Source organism: Mobula birostris, chromosome 27 (genome assembly GCF_030028105.1).
Source record: "Mobula birostris isolate sMobBir1 chromosome 27, sMobBir1.hap1, whole genome shotgun sequence".
Lineage (NCBI taxonomy): Eukaryota > Metazoa > Chordata > Chondrichthyes > Myliobatiformes > Myliobatidae > Mobula > Mobula birostris.
In genome coordinates this window covers 13,479,429-13,494,790 of record NC_092396.1, presented here as the reverse complement: position 1 = coordinate 13,494,790, position 15,362 = coordinate 13,479,429, and the positions used below count along the sequence as shown (strand labels likewise).

At 45.8% G+C, this 15,362-nt stretch overlaps 1 protein-coding gene across 3 annotated transcripts in view; it reads left to right on the top strand.

The window, feature by feature from the left end:
- Positions 1 to 15,362, top strand: part of LOC140188732 (uncharacterized) — a 444,984-nt gene that overhangs the window by 406,729 nt on the left and 22,893 nt on the right. For all 3 annotated transcript variants that reach the window (XM_072245312.1, XM_072245313.1, XM_072245314.1), the window contains 5 exons: positions 3,272 to 3,400; positions 5,440 to 5,568; positions 7,834 to 7,962; positions 9,246 to 9,374; positions 12,344 to 12,472. In XM_072245312.1, the coding sequence (XP_072101413.1) occupies positions 3,272 to 3,400; positions 5,440 to 5,568; positions 7,834 to 7,962; positions 9,246 to 9,374; positions 12,344 to 12,472 (645 nt within the window). The remainder of the gene's footprint in view (positions 1 to 3,271; positions 3,401 to 5,439; positions 5,569 to 7,833; positions 7,963 to 9,245; positions 9,375 to 12,343; positions 12,473 to 15,362) is intronic.

The following is a 15,362-nucleotide window of genomic DNA, read 5'->3' as shown; positions in this document are numbered from 1 at the left end:
AAAGCCTCTAGTATATTTGTCTCAACCACCACACCAGGCAGCGCATTCCAGACATTGATAACTTTCTAAGTAAAAAACTTACCCCTCACGTTCCCCTTGAACCTAACCCTTCTCACCTTCAATGCATGGGAATGCATGCACTCTGGTATTCAGACATTTCACACCTGGGAAACAGATACTATCTATCCACTCTTTCAATGCCTTGCATAATCTTGTAAACTTCTATCAGATCTCTCTTGGCCTCTGGCACTCCAGAGAAAACAACCCAAGTTTATCGGCAAGGACTCTTCCACCCCCACCAATGTCGGCAAGGACTCTTCCACCCCCACCGATGACCCCTTCTCCCGTCTTCAACCCTCCTCTTCTTCATGGACACCCCGCTCTGGTCTTCTGCCTGCTCTGGATCTCTTTATCGCTAACTGCCGACGGGATGTCAACCGTCTCGACTTTACCGCACCTTGTCCCCATTCCAACCTCACTCCTTCGGAATGCTCTGCTCTCAACTCCCTCTGCATTAATCCTAACCTTATTATTAAACCCGCCGATAAGGGGGGTGCTGCTGTAGTCTGGCGTACTGATCTCTACCTTGCCGAGGCACAGTGACAACTCGCGGATACCTCCTCTTATTTACCCCTCGATCGTGACCCCACTAAGGAGCACCAGGCCATTGTCTCCCACACCATCACCGACTTTATCCGCTCAGGGGATCTCCCATCCACTGCTACCAACCTTATAGTTCCCACACCCCGCACTTCCCGTTTCTACCTCCTACCCAAGATCCACAAACCTGCCTGTCCTGGCCGACCTATTGTCTCAGCTTGCTCCTGCCCCACCGAACTCATTTCTGCATACCTCGACACTGTTTTATCACCCCTCGTTCAATCCCTTCCGACCTATGTTCGTGACACTTCTCACGCTCTTAAACTTTTTGATGATTTTAAGTTCCCTGGCCCCCACCGCTTTATTTTCACCATGGATGTCCAGTCCTTATATACTTCCATCCCCCATCAGGAAGGTCTCAAAGCTCTACGCTTCTTTTTGGATTCCAGACCTAATCAGTTCCCCTCTACCACCACTCTGCTCCGTCTAGCGGAATTAGTCCTTACTCTTAATAATTTCTCCTTTGGCTCCTCCCACTTCCTCCAAACTAAAGGTGTACCTATGGGCACCCGTATGGGTCCTAGCTATGCCTGTCTTTTTGTTGGCTTTGTGGAACAATCTATGTTCCGTGCCTATTCTGGTATCTGTCCCCCACTTTTCCTTCGCTACCTCGACGACTGCATTGGCGCTGCTTCCTGCACGCATGCAGAACTCATTGACTTTATTAACTTTGCCTCCAACTTTCATCCTGCCCTCAAGTTTACCTAGTCCATTTCCGACACCTCCCTCCCCTTTCTAGATCTTTCTGTCTCTGTCTCTGGAGACAGCTTATCCACTGATGTCTACTATAAGCCTACTGACTCTCACAGCTATCGGGACCATTCCTCTTCTCACCCTGTCTCTTTCAAAAACGCCATCCCCTTTTCGCAATTCCTCCGTCTCCGCCGCATCTGCTCTCAGGATGAGGCTTTTCATTCTAGGACGAGGGAGATGTCTTCCTTTTTTAAAGAAAGGGGCTTCCCTTCCTCCACTATCAACTCTGCTCTTAAACGCATCTCCCTCATTTCACGTACATCTGCTCTCACTCTATCCTCCCGCCACCCCACTAGGAATAGGGTTCCCCTGGTCCTCACCTACCACCCCACCAGCCTCCGGGTCCAACATATTATTCTCCGTAACTTCCGCCACCTCCAACGGGATCCCACCACTAAGCACATCTTTCCCTCCCCGCCTCTCTCTGCATTCCGCAGGGATCGCTCCCTACACAACTCCCTTGTCCATTCGTCCCCCCCATCCCTCCCCACTGATCTCCCTCCTGGCACTTATCCGTGTAAGCAGAACAAGTGCTACACATGCCCTTACACTTCCTCCCTTACCACCATTCAGGGCCCCAAACAGTCCTTCCAGGTGAGGCATCACTTCACCTGTGAGTCGACTGGGGTGATATACTGCGTCCGGTGCTCCCGATGTGGCCTTTTATATATTGGCGAGACCCGACGCAGACTGGGAGACCGCTTTGCTGAACATCTACGCTCTGTCCGCCAGAGAAAGCAGGATCTCCCAGTGGCCACACATTTTAATTCCACATCCCATTCCCATTCTGACATGTCTATCCACGGCCTCCTCTACTGTAAAGATGAAGCCACTCTCAGGTTGGAGGAACAACACCTTATATTCCGTCTGGGTAGCCTCCAACCTGATGGCATGAACATCGACTTCTCTAACTTCCGCTAGGCCCCACCTCCCCCTCGTACCCCATCTGTTACTTATTTTTATGCACACATTCTTTCTCTCACTCTCCTTTTTCTCCCTCTGTCCCTCTGAATATACCTCTTGCCCATCCTCTGGGTCCCCCACCCCCTCCTTGTCTTTCTTCCCAGACCTCCTGTCCCATGATCCTCTCGTATCCCCTTTTGCCTGTCACCTGTCCAGCTCTTGGCTCTATCCCTCCCCCTCCTGTCTTCTCCTATAATTTTGGATCTCCCCCTCCCCCTCCAACTTTCAAATCCCTTACTCACTCTTCCTTCAGTTAGTCCTGACGAAAGGTCTCGGCCTGAAACGTCGACTGCACCTCTTCCTACAGATGCTGCTTGGCCTGCTGCATTCACCAGCAACTTTGATGTGTGTTGCTTGAATTTCCAGCATCTGCAGAATTCCTGTTGTTTCCAAGTTTATCCAGCCTTGTGTGATAGCTCATGCCCTCTAAACCAGGCAGCATCCTGGTAAACCTCTTCTGCACCCTGTCCAAAGCCTCAACATCCTTCCTATAGTGGGGCAGCCAGAACTGTATGCTATACTCCACTTGATAACTGACGATTGTCGTAAAGTTTGTACAATGCTAAAGTTGTCATTGTCATATCTGTAAAGCTGGGAGATTTATTTTGTGAGAGAGCGGGCTGTTACTCTGTGCCAGTCACCATCTGTGAAGCACCTTCAATTACTCCAAAAGACTGAAGTTTGGTAAAATACTGAAAGGCTTTTATTCGCTGTACAATACGACCTCCACAGTGAGTGTCTGCCCCCGGACTGAGGGAGAGGGGCAAGGCGAACACCTTTATACAGGACTCTGTGGGAGGAGCCACAGGGGCAGTCAGCAGAGGGGTGTGTCCAGACAGGTAACCGAGTTACAACATGTATACATGGTTTACCACAATCTGCTCTGTTTGTGCAGCATGCCCAGGACAGACCTATGGGGAGAACTGCACCCAGCCCTGTCACTGCGCCAATGGTGCCAGCTGTGACCCTGTGACCGGTCAGTGCATCTGTGCTCCTGGATGGATAGGAGACCAGTGTCAGGAAGGTATGTCCATTTCCACCCACCCCCACCTCCCACCACTTCCTAACCCTTGTATCATGGCAAGGTCACCGGCTTGTGAGCTGGATCACAATAAATGCAAGCATGTCATTTCTGTAACTTCTTGGGTGCTCATTTTTGAGATACAGCTGTAAAGAAGGTTGGGGATTGGGTCAATAAGTTTGGGGCACTCTGCAGTCTAGGTTTAATGGTAAATGTTCCTCTGCAACCTCAATTAATGGAAAGTTCTACACCAGACTCCCTCTCCTCCTCTTTTCCCAGTTCCTCACCTTTTCTCCTCCTTTACCTCCCTCCCTTTCTCTCTATTTCTCCTTTCCTCACTCCCATCATTCTCTGTGTCCTTACCCCATTCTTTATTTGACATAATCTCTTTCCGATCATGCACCTCTCTTCTTGGCACTTTTCTCTCTCTTCATCAACTGTTGTTCTCCCCTTGCTCCTGGCTTCCACGTTCTTTCCACCAGCATTTACTCACTCTCTTTTTGCTCGTATCTCTCTCTCAGGCACTCCCACTCTTTCTCTTTCCCTTCACCTCCCTTCCTCTCTCTCTTTCTCATCTCCTCCTCCTTTTCCTACCTCTCATTCTTCCTTTCTCTCCCTTCTCAAATCCTCTGATGCCCTTTTTTTTTGTCCCTCCCCTCTACCATCTCCTCCACTCTTGGTCATTTACTAACTCTCATCTTCCTCTCGTTCAGCATGGTACCTACTCACAGGCCATCTGCAGTTTTGGTTTTTCCTTTCCTACTCTCCTAGTGCCACCCATTGCCCTTACATCCTGCCAACTGACCCCCTGACCAAGTCTCCATCCTATGTTAATGGGTTGTCAGCCTGACTCGTGATTGCAAGGGACACCAAATGGAAGGAATGGGATTGACCCGGATGGAAAGGGGAGCTGTTGAACTGTGGTCCCCAACCATCCAGGATTGCCCCGAGGATTCCAAAAAATGGACAATTCATTAGACTGCAGGGAGTAACACTGGGAAAGCTATCATCTCATTTGCTTTGTAGAATTTCAGATGCGTGAAGGGAAAGGCTGTCTAACTTGGTGGGGGGGGGGGCAGAAGTATGTAGTTTTCACCCACATCTCTATTTGACAGCAAATTTCATGCTTAAAAATTCCATCAATTTTAAGATAAGTCCTAGATAAACTCAGCAGCTCAGGGAGCATCTGTGGAGAGATGAAGTTTCAAGTTGAAACATTAAGTTTCTTTCTCCCCAGGTGCTGAGTGACTAGCTGAGTACTTTAAGCATGTTCTATTTTCAGTCAGATTTTCAGCCTATGCAGGATTTTGCCGATGAATAACATCATTTGTAGCTTATTCTTATTGGAGCCAAACAATGTGTCCAGGTTGTTGAAGCTATAGTACTGTGCAAAAGTGCTAGGCACATATATATAGCTAGGATGCCTAGGACGTTTGCACAGTACTGTATCTGTCAACGTGGAGCAGAGAGCGGGTTTGTAAATCTGGCAGGGCCACAGGATGTTGGGAATCGTGAGTGTGAAGTGCCATGGGAGGGGTGTGGGACAGGTGGCAGAGAAGGAGTGCCAGGGTGGTGGGGGGGGGGGGGTAGCACGAGTGCAGACATACCCGGCCCTGAGACACCAGGCAAGGTCGTTTGATTTCAAACAAGTGGTTTATTGATGTCTCTAATAATGTCTCTCTGGTGCTTCCCGCTCCCTCCCCTCTCCCTTCCCCTTTTCCCAACCATGATTCCTGTCTCCTTGGCCCCTTCCCACTCTCAGTCCATAGTGGAGACCCATATCAGAATCAAGTTTATCATCAATCACAAATGTCCTGAAATTTGTTTTTTTTTTTTTGCTGCAGCGGAACAGTGCAACACATAAAGTAACTACAGTACTGTGCAAAAGTCTTAGGCACCCTAGCTATATACATGTGTCAAAGACCTGTGCACAGTAATGTATTTAATATTTCCTTGACCCAGAATTCCTGAAAATTGGATGTGTAGCACTCTTAAGACAAGCACAGAAACTGCATCCTAATACTATTGTTTGAATTTCCCAGCATGCTCCCCTGGTTTCTATGGTATCAGCTGTTTGCAGAGATGCATCTGCCAGAATGGTGGATGGTGTGATCACATGACAGGTCTCTGCACGTGCCGTGTAGGATGGACAGGAGTGGCATGCGAACTAGGTGAGTCCACAAGCAATCTCTGCTGGTCTTTGCTCTGTAATCTTTTGTGGCTCTGTTGTCATTGATGGGGAAAATGGTGGAATCTAGCAACGAGGCAGAACTAAACCATAGAGTTGGAAATGATGGAACAGAGTGATCATGGAGTTATGAAGGGAAAGTCATGTTTTGTTCATCTGTGAAGATGCAACTTGTAGAATCAGTTGGACTGTGGAAGGTCAGTCATTTTGTCCATCAAAACAAAGATCAGCAGTTTTCTGAGCATTAAGGGATTAGAGATAGCGCTGAAGAATGGCATTGTGGTAGATGGCTTGGGTGAACAGCAGGATGGGCTCGAAGGGCTGAACTTGTCACCTTATTTCTTACATACTGAGGGCAAGACTCAGAATCGAAGGACGTCTCTTAGAAAAGAGATGAGGAGGAATTTCTTTAGTCAGGGGGTGATGAATCTGTGGAATTCATTGCCACAGACGGCTGTGGAGGCCAAGTCATTGGATATATTTAAAGTGAAGGTTGTAGGTTCTTGATTAGTAATGATGTCAAAGGTTACAGGGAGAAGGCAGGAGAAAGAGGTTGAGAGGGATAATAAATCAGTCATGACAGAATGGCAGGGTTGCCTCAATGGGCCAATGGTCTATTTCTGCTCCTATGGTCTGATGGCCCATTCTTATTTTGTTAAGCTTTGGATGCTTTATACCAGATCAGGTAATCCAAAACTCTTCACAGCTAGTAACATACTCCTGATGTAACTGTCAGCTTGGGCTCAGCAAACTGCCACAAATCTGAATGTCGCATTGACTTAATCTGCATATTTATGATGTTGGTTGAGAATCACAGCTGTGGATTTGCATATTCTATCAACCAGAGACCTTCAACACCCCAAGAACAGGCTTCAACTTAACAAATCATCTGAAGGACAGAGCCTCCACTGGTGGACGGGAGGTACAGCAAAAAGCCCTGACCTTCTCTCAGCATCACCAGCTTGCGAGAAGATGAAGGAATTATCGGGAGAGATCTTTTTCAGTCAGTGCAAGAGGTCACTCTTGGCCAGAGTGTCGTCACTATGGCTGTAGCTCACTGAAAGAGCTACAAATGCTGCAGGCCAGAGCTAATATAGCTATGTCAGCATCCGGACCTAGGTTGTTAGAGGAAATCAGGAGACAGGGCCAAAGGTTCACAGGAGTAAATGGTTGCCTTTCAGAATGAGGTTCCCACCTATGCTCAATCTGTGATAACATTTAAACAACAAAGACAAGATTTTCTTTCCTTTCTGCTCAGTGAAGTATGCTGTTTCCCGACTCAAACCAACTCCGACTGTTGACTTGGCGGCCTTTTCCCCAAAAATCCTCTTTAGTGCCGATTTCATAGATGGAAATATAAGTTCGGTAGATGCAGTTAACGCTAGCTGTCTGTCCTTCAAGTCTTAGACATGCAATATCCAACAATTTAAACGCTAATACTGCATCAGGAAGTTCCATTTTGTATTTACGCATGTGACCGTACTTTTGTACAAAATCAATGTTATAATCAAGCATACTTGTAGAACTGTCTCTGGAAATTTTGTCAGTCTGAATATGCGTTATAAATCTCATATTGGGGTAGTGGAGGTATAATTTGTCCATCAGTGCTGATCACCCCATCCTTGACCAAGCTGTTCCACGATCTGTTATGAGTCAACATGATGCTTTCAGATCAGGTCATGCATAGCACATACCTCCGCCGCATTGCTCAGGTGTGTTTCCGGAGTACAGGGGCTAGCGACCCTAGTGCCTGTTCTATGTACTTGCTATCGCTGGACGGCAGTGAACCATCTGATTGGCCTATCAGAGTTCTCTTTGAGAACTAGTTGACTTGATCAGCATTCTGATCTGGCTATTGTTCACGATTGCACTTAAAGAAAAAAAAATCCAAACCTTTTCATTCTTCAGAAAAACAGTGCATTTATTAGCACATTCAAAATGCCATTTTTACTCAAGTCTTCCACCAAAATTCCCATCCCGGTCTCTCTTGTTCATCCCAAAAGTGACAGTACAACTGCAAGGGTCTGTGTCCTATTCTCGAGCTCCGTAACCCGAGTCCAGTTTTATTTTTCCGGCTTTCGTAAGGCTTGTTCTCGTCGAATGCTGGCGGGATCCTTTCATTGATGTCCAAGCACATCCTGACCTGCCTAAGTGATTCGATCTAAGTTTAAAGAGTTAGTTCTGTCTGTGAGCCTCCAGAGGCTAATCGATTGATTAATTTACCATGAGTTGCCCTTGTTTTTAACAGAGTGCACCCCAGGAAGGTATGGTTTGGACTGCCAGCAGCAGTGTGACTGCCTGAATGAGGGGCTGTGTGATCGTCAGAGTGGCGAGTGCTTTTGCCGCCCAGGATGGATGGGGGCGAAGTGTGAAACCTGTGAGTAAGATTTGCTCTCTGCTTCATTCAGTGCTGGGATTTGGGTGTCATTGGAAAGGCTGTTCTTTTGTTGCCCATTCCTACTTTCCAGAAAATAGCGATGGGGTAATAATTCTCAGGACTTAGGATGGTGGTGAATATTGGTAGCTCAGGTTGAGGCGTTTGATATGTTGTCCGCCAAGCTTAGCAATTAGCTTGCAGATGTTTCATCCCTCGTCGAAGTGTCATCTTCAGTGCGCAGTTGTTGGTGTTTATATACCCCCCCCCACTTCACTTGCCTCAGTCATGATTGGCTACCCCTTCAGCTGACCTTTGAATTCTCTTGGCTCGCATTTCTTTGGCTCTCTGACCCTGAAAAGGCACTGAGGATGACACATCGACTGGTGATGAAACGACAACAAGCTAATTGCCAAGCTCAACGAACGCTGCAACATCAATTCTCAGGCCTCTCTGTTTAATGAAATTCCTCCTAAACACATCACATAGTCCACTGGGCCCTACCTGTTCCTTGGGCCACTTTCTCTGCACCCCCTATCCAAGCCCTTCATAACTACAAAGATCTTGGTCAGGGTGGCTGGTCTGGGAGAGGAGCCACAGATCAATTCTGATCAGCGAAACAAAAGCAAAAGCAAGTTATTGCACTTGCCAGAATCGTAATTAAAACCTGGGGGTGGGGGTTCATCCGTGCAAAGGGGTTCTGCAACTTCATCTTTCTTGAGTAATTTCAGATACTTATACCCTCTCCAGGCTGATCTTTTGTTCCTTATTTCTTCCCATCACCTCTTTTATCATTTAACAACTCCTGCCTCCCACTTACAGTGTACAGTATTCCCTTCTTCCTTGTTCCTTCATTCACACCTTAATTCTTGTTTAATCTGTAGTCTTTCCCAATGCCACTGGAAGGTGCTTGACCTGAAACATTGACCTTGCCTGAATACACTCAGCAAATGTAGTTTTTGCTTCCAGTTTCAAAGTCTAACTGATTGTCTAGATGGCTCCAATAGAAGTTAAGAACAATTCAGCTCAAGAAAGTCTCTATGTTCCACATATATTCCACATGAACCTCTTATTATGACTGCTTTAAGATCGAGTGCTATTTTCTCAATTCACTTTATGGAGTCGCAAATTCTACATTCGCATCACTCATCAGGTAAGTGATTATTTTCCTGGAAGTGTCATTGTCCTTTCCGTGGCTGTCTGACCTTTCCTGGGTCCCAGAACCAGACTCCCTCATAAGGCTCTGTTGTTGGAACTGCACTCTGACCCTGGCGCCTCTCTCCCAGCTTGCCCCAGAGGAACTTACGGAGAGCACTGCGAGGAACGTTGTGATTGCGAGCACGGAGCATCGTGTCATCATGTGACGGGGATGTGCCAGTGCACAGAGGGATGGAGAGGGAGACGGTGTGAGAAAGGTCAGTGACGGTCATTGTGCCTCAGTTATAAAAATTTAACCCTGCAGCTTTCATTTTGACACTGAAATAAAGGCCTGTTTGTTATGCTTGGGGTGTGGGTTATGGCGAGAAGGTGGGGCAGAGGGGTCTGGTGAGAAGGGGTTACTGAGGGAGAAGTAGGACAATGAAAGTGAGGAAAATGGCAGGGCGTAATCTAGTAGGATTGAAAGACATAATGGGGAGATGAGGATTGAGGATTATGGCAAAGAGGTCAGTTTGTGGGATCAAAGAAAATGGCGGAAAGATGGAGAGGTAGGATCAATGGGAGGGTGTCAATGGGGATAGAGTGGGATTCAGTGGGATCAAGGGAATGTTGCAGAGGTGCGTCAATGGAATTGACCTGTGGGGTGGGGAAATCAGAACGAAGGAAATGGTGGGCAAAGGATCAAGGGGTAGTCAGTTGAAATTGAAGGAAATGGTGGAGAAATGGGACTGGAATTGAAAGGCAAGGTGGGGAAGTAGGGAGAGTGATGAAGGGAAATGTGAAGTGGCAGAGAGAGATTGGGAGCATGGTAGCGATGCAAGACAGTGGAATTGAGGGTCTGGTGAGGCCTCGCTTGGAGTATTGTCAGCAAGTTTTATAACATTAGAAAGTTTTCGACAAGAACAGGCCAAGAGTGAGGGGCGGCCTCATTGAAATCTATTGGATGGCGAAAGGTCTTGATAGAGTGAATGTGGAGAGGATATTTTCTCTGGTGGGAGAGTCTAGGACCAGAGAACAAAGCCTCAGAACAGAGGGGCAATCTTTTAGAACGGAGGTGAGGAGGAATTTCTTCAGCCAGAGAGTGATAAATCTGTGGAATTTGTTGCCACGGGCAGCTGTGGAGGCTAGGCCTTTACGAATATTTAAAAAGGTTGACAGATTCTTGACTGGTCAGGACATGAAAGGATACAGGGAGAAGGCAGGAGAATGGGGCTGATAGGAAAATTGGATCAGCCATGATGAAATGGCGAAGTGGACTTGATGGGCCGAAGGCCTAATTCTGCTCCAATATCTCATGGTTTTATGATATGGAAGGGGTAGGTCAGGGATTGAGTAATATACAGTATTGTGCAAAAGTCTTAGGCACGTACATAAAGCTAGAGTGTGTAAGGCTTGCACAGAATGGTGTATTGTTTAAAATAGGAAGGTAGTTGGGAAACAGAAATAAGAGTAGTTCAATCACAAACAAGAGAAAATCTGCAGATGCTGGAAATCCAAGCAACACACACAAAATGCTGGAGGAACTCAGCAGGCTGGGTAGCATCTATGGAAAAGACTGATCAGTTGACATTTTGGGCTGAGACCCTTCATCAGGACTGGGAAAAAAAGAATTAAAGAGTACTTAGCTTTGTATTAGTTCAGTAGTGTTAATTAGTAACTAGAAAGTGTGTACAAGTCTAAGGCACCTTAGATAGATAGATAGATGTACCTAAGCCTTTTGCACAGTATTTTAAGATGTCAAGGCCATAGGCTCATTGTCTGCTCGAATTTGAGAAATAGAAGACCATAAGCCATTCGGTCCATCAAGTCTTCTCTGTCATTCCATCATGGCTGATTTTTTATCCCTCTCAATTCCATTCTCCAGCCTTCGGCCCGTAACCTTTGGTGCCCTGACTAATCAAAACTTCGTGGCATATGAGTTAATATGATGGAGAGAAATGGGGAAATTAGTTAATAGGATGATAGTTTCCAAATTCCAAGTGAATCTTTTCTAATCTGGAACATAATCCAAGTCCCTTGTTCACTTCAGTAATCAGGGAATCTTAGTGCAGGCAAACACTTACTGGGAAATCAATAAAGTGGCATCCATGTTCTGTTGCTACGCAATGAATTAAGAAATCAGCTCATTCTAGATCAGCATACACTGGCCAAAGTTACCGAGCAAAATTTATGTACTGGAGAAGGAATATAGAGAGGCAAAGAAAACTATAAAAATATCAGTGTACGTTTTCGCAAATAAAACAACAGAGGTGTTTTAAGTTTAAGGAAAACTGTAACATACTCCTTTATTGTCCTCCAAATGCAGAACATAAAACTCAGGAAAAAAGAAATCACATAATTACGTTATCATGTTAGGAAAGTGTGGTTAAAAACTTCACATAGTTACATCACGTCAGTCCAGCCTCTTAAAGTGAACCCCAACTCAATGTCGGTCGTTGTGAATTATACACATTTCCACCCATCGTATTACCGTACACCAGTACCAAACAATCAAACTAAAATTAAACTACAGGTAGTTAATCCATTTCTTTTCTCTGACAATGTTTCTGCAAATTCTTGAGGATGTAGCTTCAAGTGGTAATTGACGATGGAAGGCCTCAGCTTTGTAAGAGGAAATGACATGGCCAAAATGTTTTGCTACGACAAACGAATGGTAAGAAAGCAAGTCCCATAAAAGAAAGAGTTCTCCAGCTGCGAGTCAGGTTAATCATAATTGCAGTGTGGCCACTTAACAAAACACCATTCTCCAAAGCAACCCCAGGGATACAGCTGAGAGAAACCATTAGTTCATGCAGTTCACAGCTACTGTAACCTCCTGAAATCACTCCTTAAAGGCTGGAATTTTCCTTTAATTTCCCCTTGATTTTACAACGGATGATGATTTGAAATTGCACACTTAATGTTTTCTTTTTCTATTAGGCAAGTTATTTGTTATAAGTCATCAGGTGAGAGACCAATATTGTCCCTGCTTCCGGGTTAGACCTACTGTCTTTGCGTTCTTGCATAACTTTTGGCAGACTCTAATAAATCTATTGACCAAATTTAGCCCTTCCCTTGTTATCCTGTATTAAAACTTTTGCTGTTTCTGATACCATGTTTACAAAATGTGTCTTGGAAGTTCTTGTTGAGTATTAGATTGAGGGAAAAGGTTAATAAGTCAGCACAAAGTGCCTGTACTGTGCTGTTATGTCCTATGTTCTAAACCATATCTTATCTTCTCTTCCAGCTTGCTGGCCAGGTTACTATGGCGATAGCTGTGCGCAGCGATGTAACTGTTCCCCCTATCTACCCTGCAACCATGTGACGGGTGAATGTGGCTGCCCCCCAGGGTTTACGGGCAATGGCTGTGAACTGAGTAAGTGTCTCATGACCTTTAACCTCACTGTACAGGGAATAAAACCAGATCATGTCAGATTTTGGAAGAGAAATGCTGGTGAATATTGTTCTGTCTCCATAATACAACCCTGTATGGTGGTTCCATTGTAAAAGTAAAGAATTGGCAATAATCTCAAACCATCGTACCTGATTCACTTTAAGTGCAGCAACTGTTTTGTTGTAAAGTGACATGCATGACAAGATGCTATAAATAATAATGAGCCAAGGAGCCACTTAATCAGTTGCAATGGAAATAATTTGGAAGGCGTGTAGCTTGGGTGGTTGATGGTTGGGTTGAGTTGTTCACCGACTTGGCCATTTTCTTGCAAATGTTTCATCATCATGCGAGCAGACATTGTCAGTGCGCTGTTGGTTGTGGTGTGTCTGTCAAATGCTTGTCCTTTATATCCTTTTCAATCAGGTGATTGGACATCATTTTGGAAACTCAGTTGTGATGTGGGGAGGAAACCCTGTCATTGATTGGCTGTCTGGCAAACTCCATTCGTGGTGGTCTGGAATTTTGCCCACACCAGCTCGTAAATAGGGTCGACGTCTACAGAATTGTTCACAGAAAACAACACTTCTAGCGACAGGGTTTCCTCCCCCACGTTGAAAAGTATACAAAGGCCAGTCATTCGGAGGACACACCACAATCAACAGTGGCTGACGATGTCTCCTCGTATGGTGACGAAATGTTTGCAAGTAAAATGCCAAGATTAGAGAAGAATGCAACCCAATCAGTTGCATTCTTTGTTGGAACAATTTTGGCCAGGACACAGGGGAGAGCTGTGTTTGCATCATGTCATGGAATAGTTACGAAAGGGGGAGACAGCTGAAAGATGGCACCTGCGGCTGTGCAGTACCGTCTCACTTCTGGAAAGGACGACCCAGTGGAGTTGAGCTGCGGATCCCCAGAGTGAACCTTGAGTCGTGACCTGCTAAATGTTTTCAATGAGAATCAGACAGCCCAAGGTCCCTCCTGCAAATGGCAGACAGAACTTAACACCAGGCAGAATAAAATGCTTCTGGAAATGATAAACCGCAGCTGCTGTAAATCTTGAGCAACACACACAAAATGCTGGAAGAACTCAGCAAGTCAGGCAGCATCTGTGGACAGGTTGAGAAAACAGACGACTTTTTGGGCTGAGACCCTTTATCATGACTGGAAAGCAGACAGAATTAGTTGGTGGGGGAGAGGGGAAGGTGTGCAAGTTGGCAGGTGGTAGATCAGACCAGGTGACGGGGAAGGTATGTGATGGGGAGGGGGGACTGAAGTGAGGTGTTGGGGGAGGTGACTGGTAGAAGAGAGGACACTGGACCATGGAAGAAAGGGAAGGAGGGGAACCAGTGGGAGTTGACAGGCAGGTGAGGAGAAGAGAAGGGGAGAGAGGGTAGCCAGAATGGGGAATGAAAAATAGGGGAGAGAGGTGATTACCTGAAGTTAGAGAAATTGATGTTCCTACCATCAGTTTGGAGGCTACCCAGATGGAGTATGAGGTGTTGCTCTTCCAACCTGAGCTTAGCCTCACTATGGCAGTAGAAGAGGTCGTGGACAAACATATCAGAATGGGAATGGGAAGTTGCATTGAAATGGGCAGTCATCAGGAGGTCCTGCCTTTTGTGGCAGCAGAGGAAGGTGCTCAATGCAGCAGTCCCCAAGTCTGCAGCAGGTCTCACTGATGTAAGGAACTGATGACTGAAAGCTGGATCAGAGGAAATCGGTGATGAATGTGTGAGAAACTAAGGCATAGGGAAGCACTGTAGAGCAGCTTGTGGAACTGCTGCCTCACCTCCAGCAAACTCAGTTCAATCCTGACCTCTACTGCGGCCTGTACAGAATTTGGATATTTCTCCCTGTAGCTGCGTGGGTTTAGTCCAGAGGCTCAGCTTTCTCCCACTTTCAAGGCCTATGGTGTGCAGGGCAATGACACGGTAGTGTAGCAGTTCATGTAACACTTTACAGTGCCAGAGAACGGAAGATCAGGGTTCAATTCCCGCCGCTGTCTGTAAGGAGTTTGTACGTTCTCCCCGTGACTGTGTGGGTCTCCTCCCACAGTCCAAAGACACTCAGGTCAGGGTTAGCAAGTTGTAATGTTGGCACTGGAAGCATGGCAACACTTGCGGCTGCACGAAGCACACCTTCGGACCGTGTTGATGGTTGGCACAAAAACGACGCAGTTCACTATATGCTTCGATGTACCTGTGACAAATTAAGCTAATCTTTTTTAAAACCCTGAGCGAATTGATGGGAATGCGGGAAGAATAAAATGGGATTAGTGTCGGGCCACTGCAAATTAACATTGTGGACCAGAATCAGAATCAGCTTTATTATCACCGGCATGTAACATGAAATGTTTTAACTTAGCAGCAGCAGTTCAATGCAATACATAATATAGAAGGAAAAAAAACATAAAATAATAATAATAATAAATAAGTAAATCAACTACAGTATATGTATGTTGAATAGATTAAAAATTGTGCAGAAAACAGAAATAATATACCCATTGAGACTTGGTAGGTCAAAGGACCCAATTTAGCGATGTATGATTCCATGGCTCTAAAATTGGTGTAGCGGTAGTTATCTTACATGTCACAGTTACAGGAGGAGCATTCTGTTCAAGAATAGAAAGAGTATGAATATGATTGGTTTTTGCTTGTCTGTCAAACCCAAACCACTGACCTGTCTTTTCCCCTTCAGTTAGTGACGATCTAAACTATGTCAGAGGCTTAGTTTAGATGGCCACCAATTGAAGAGGAAAAGACACATTTCCTTTGGCACATTCCTACTTTACTACAGATTTCCAGGCACCCTAATTGCTCTTTCCTCTCTGCTCTCTGAGGAGCAGATGTTTCCTATGGTGGGGGAGTCT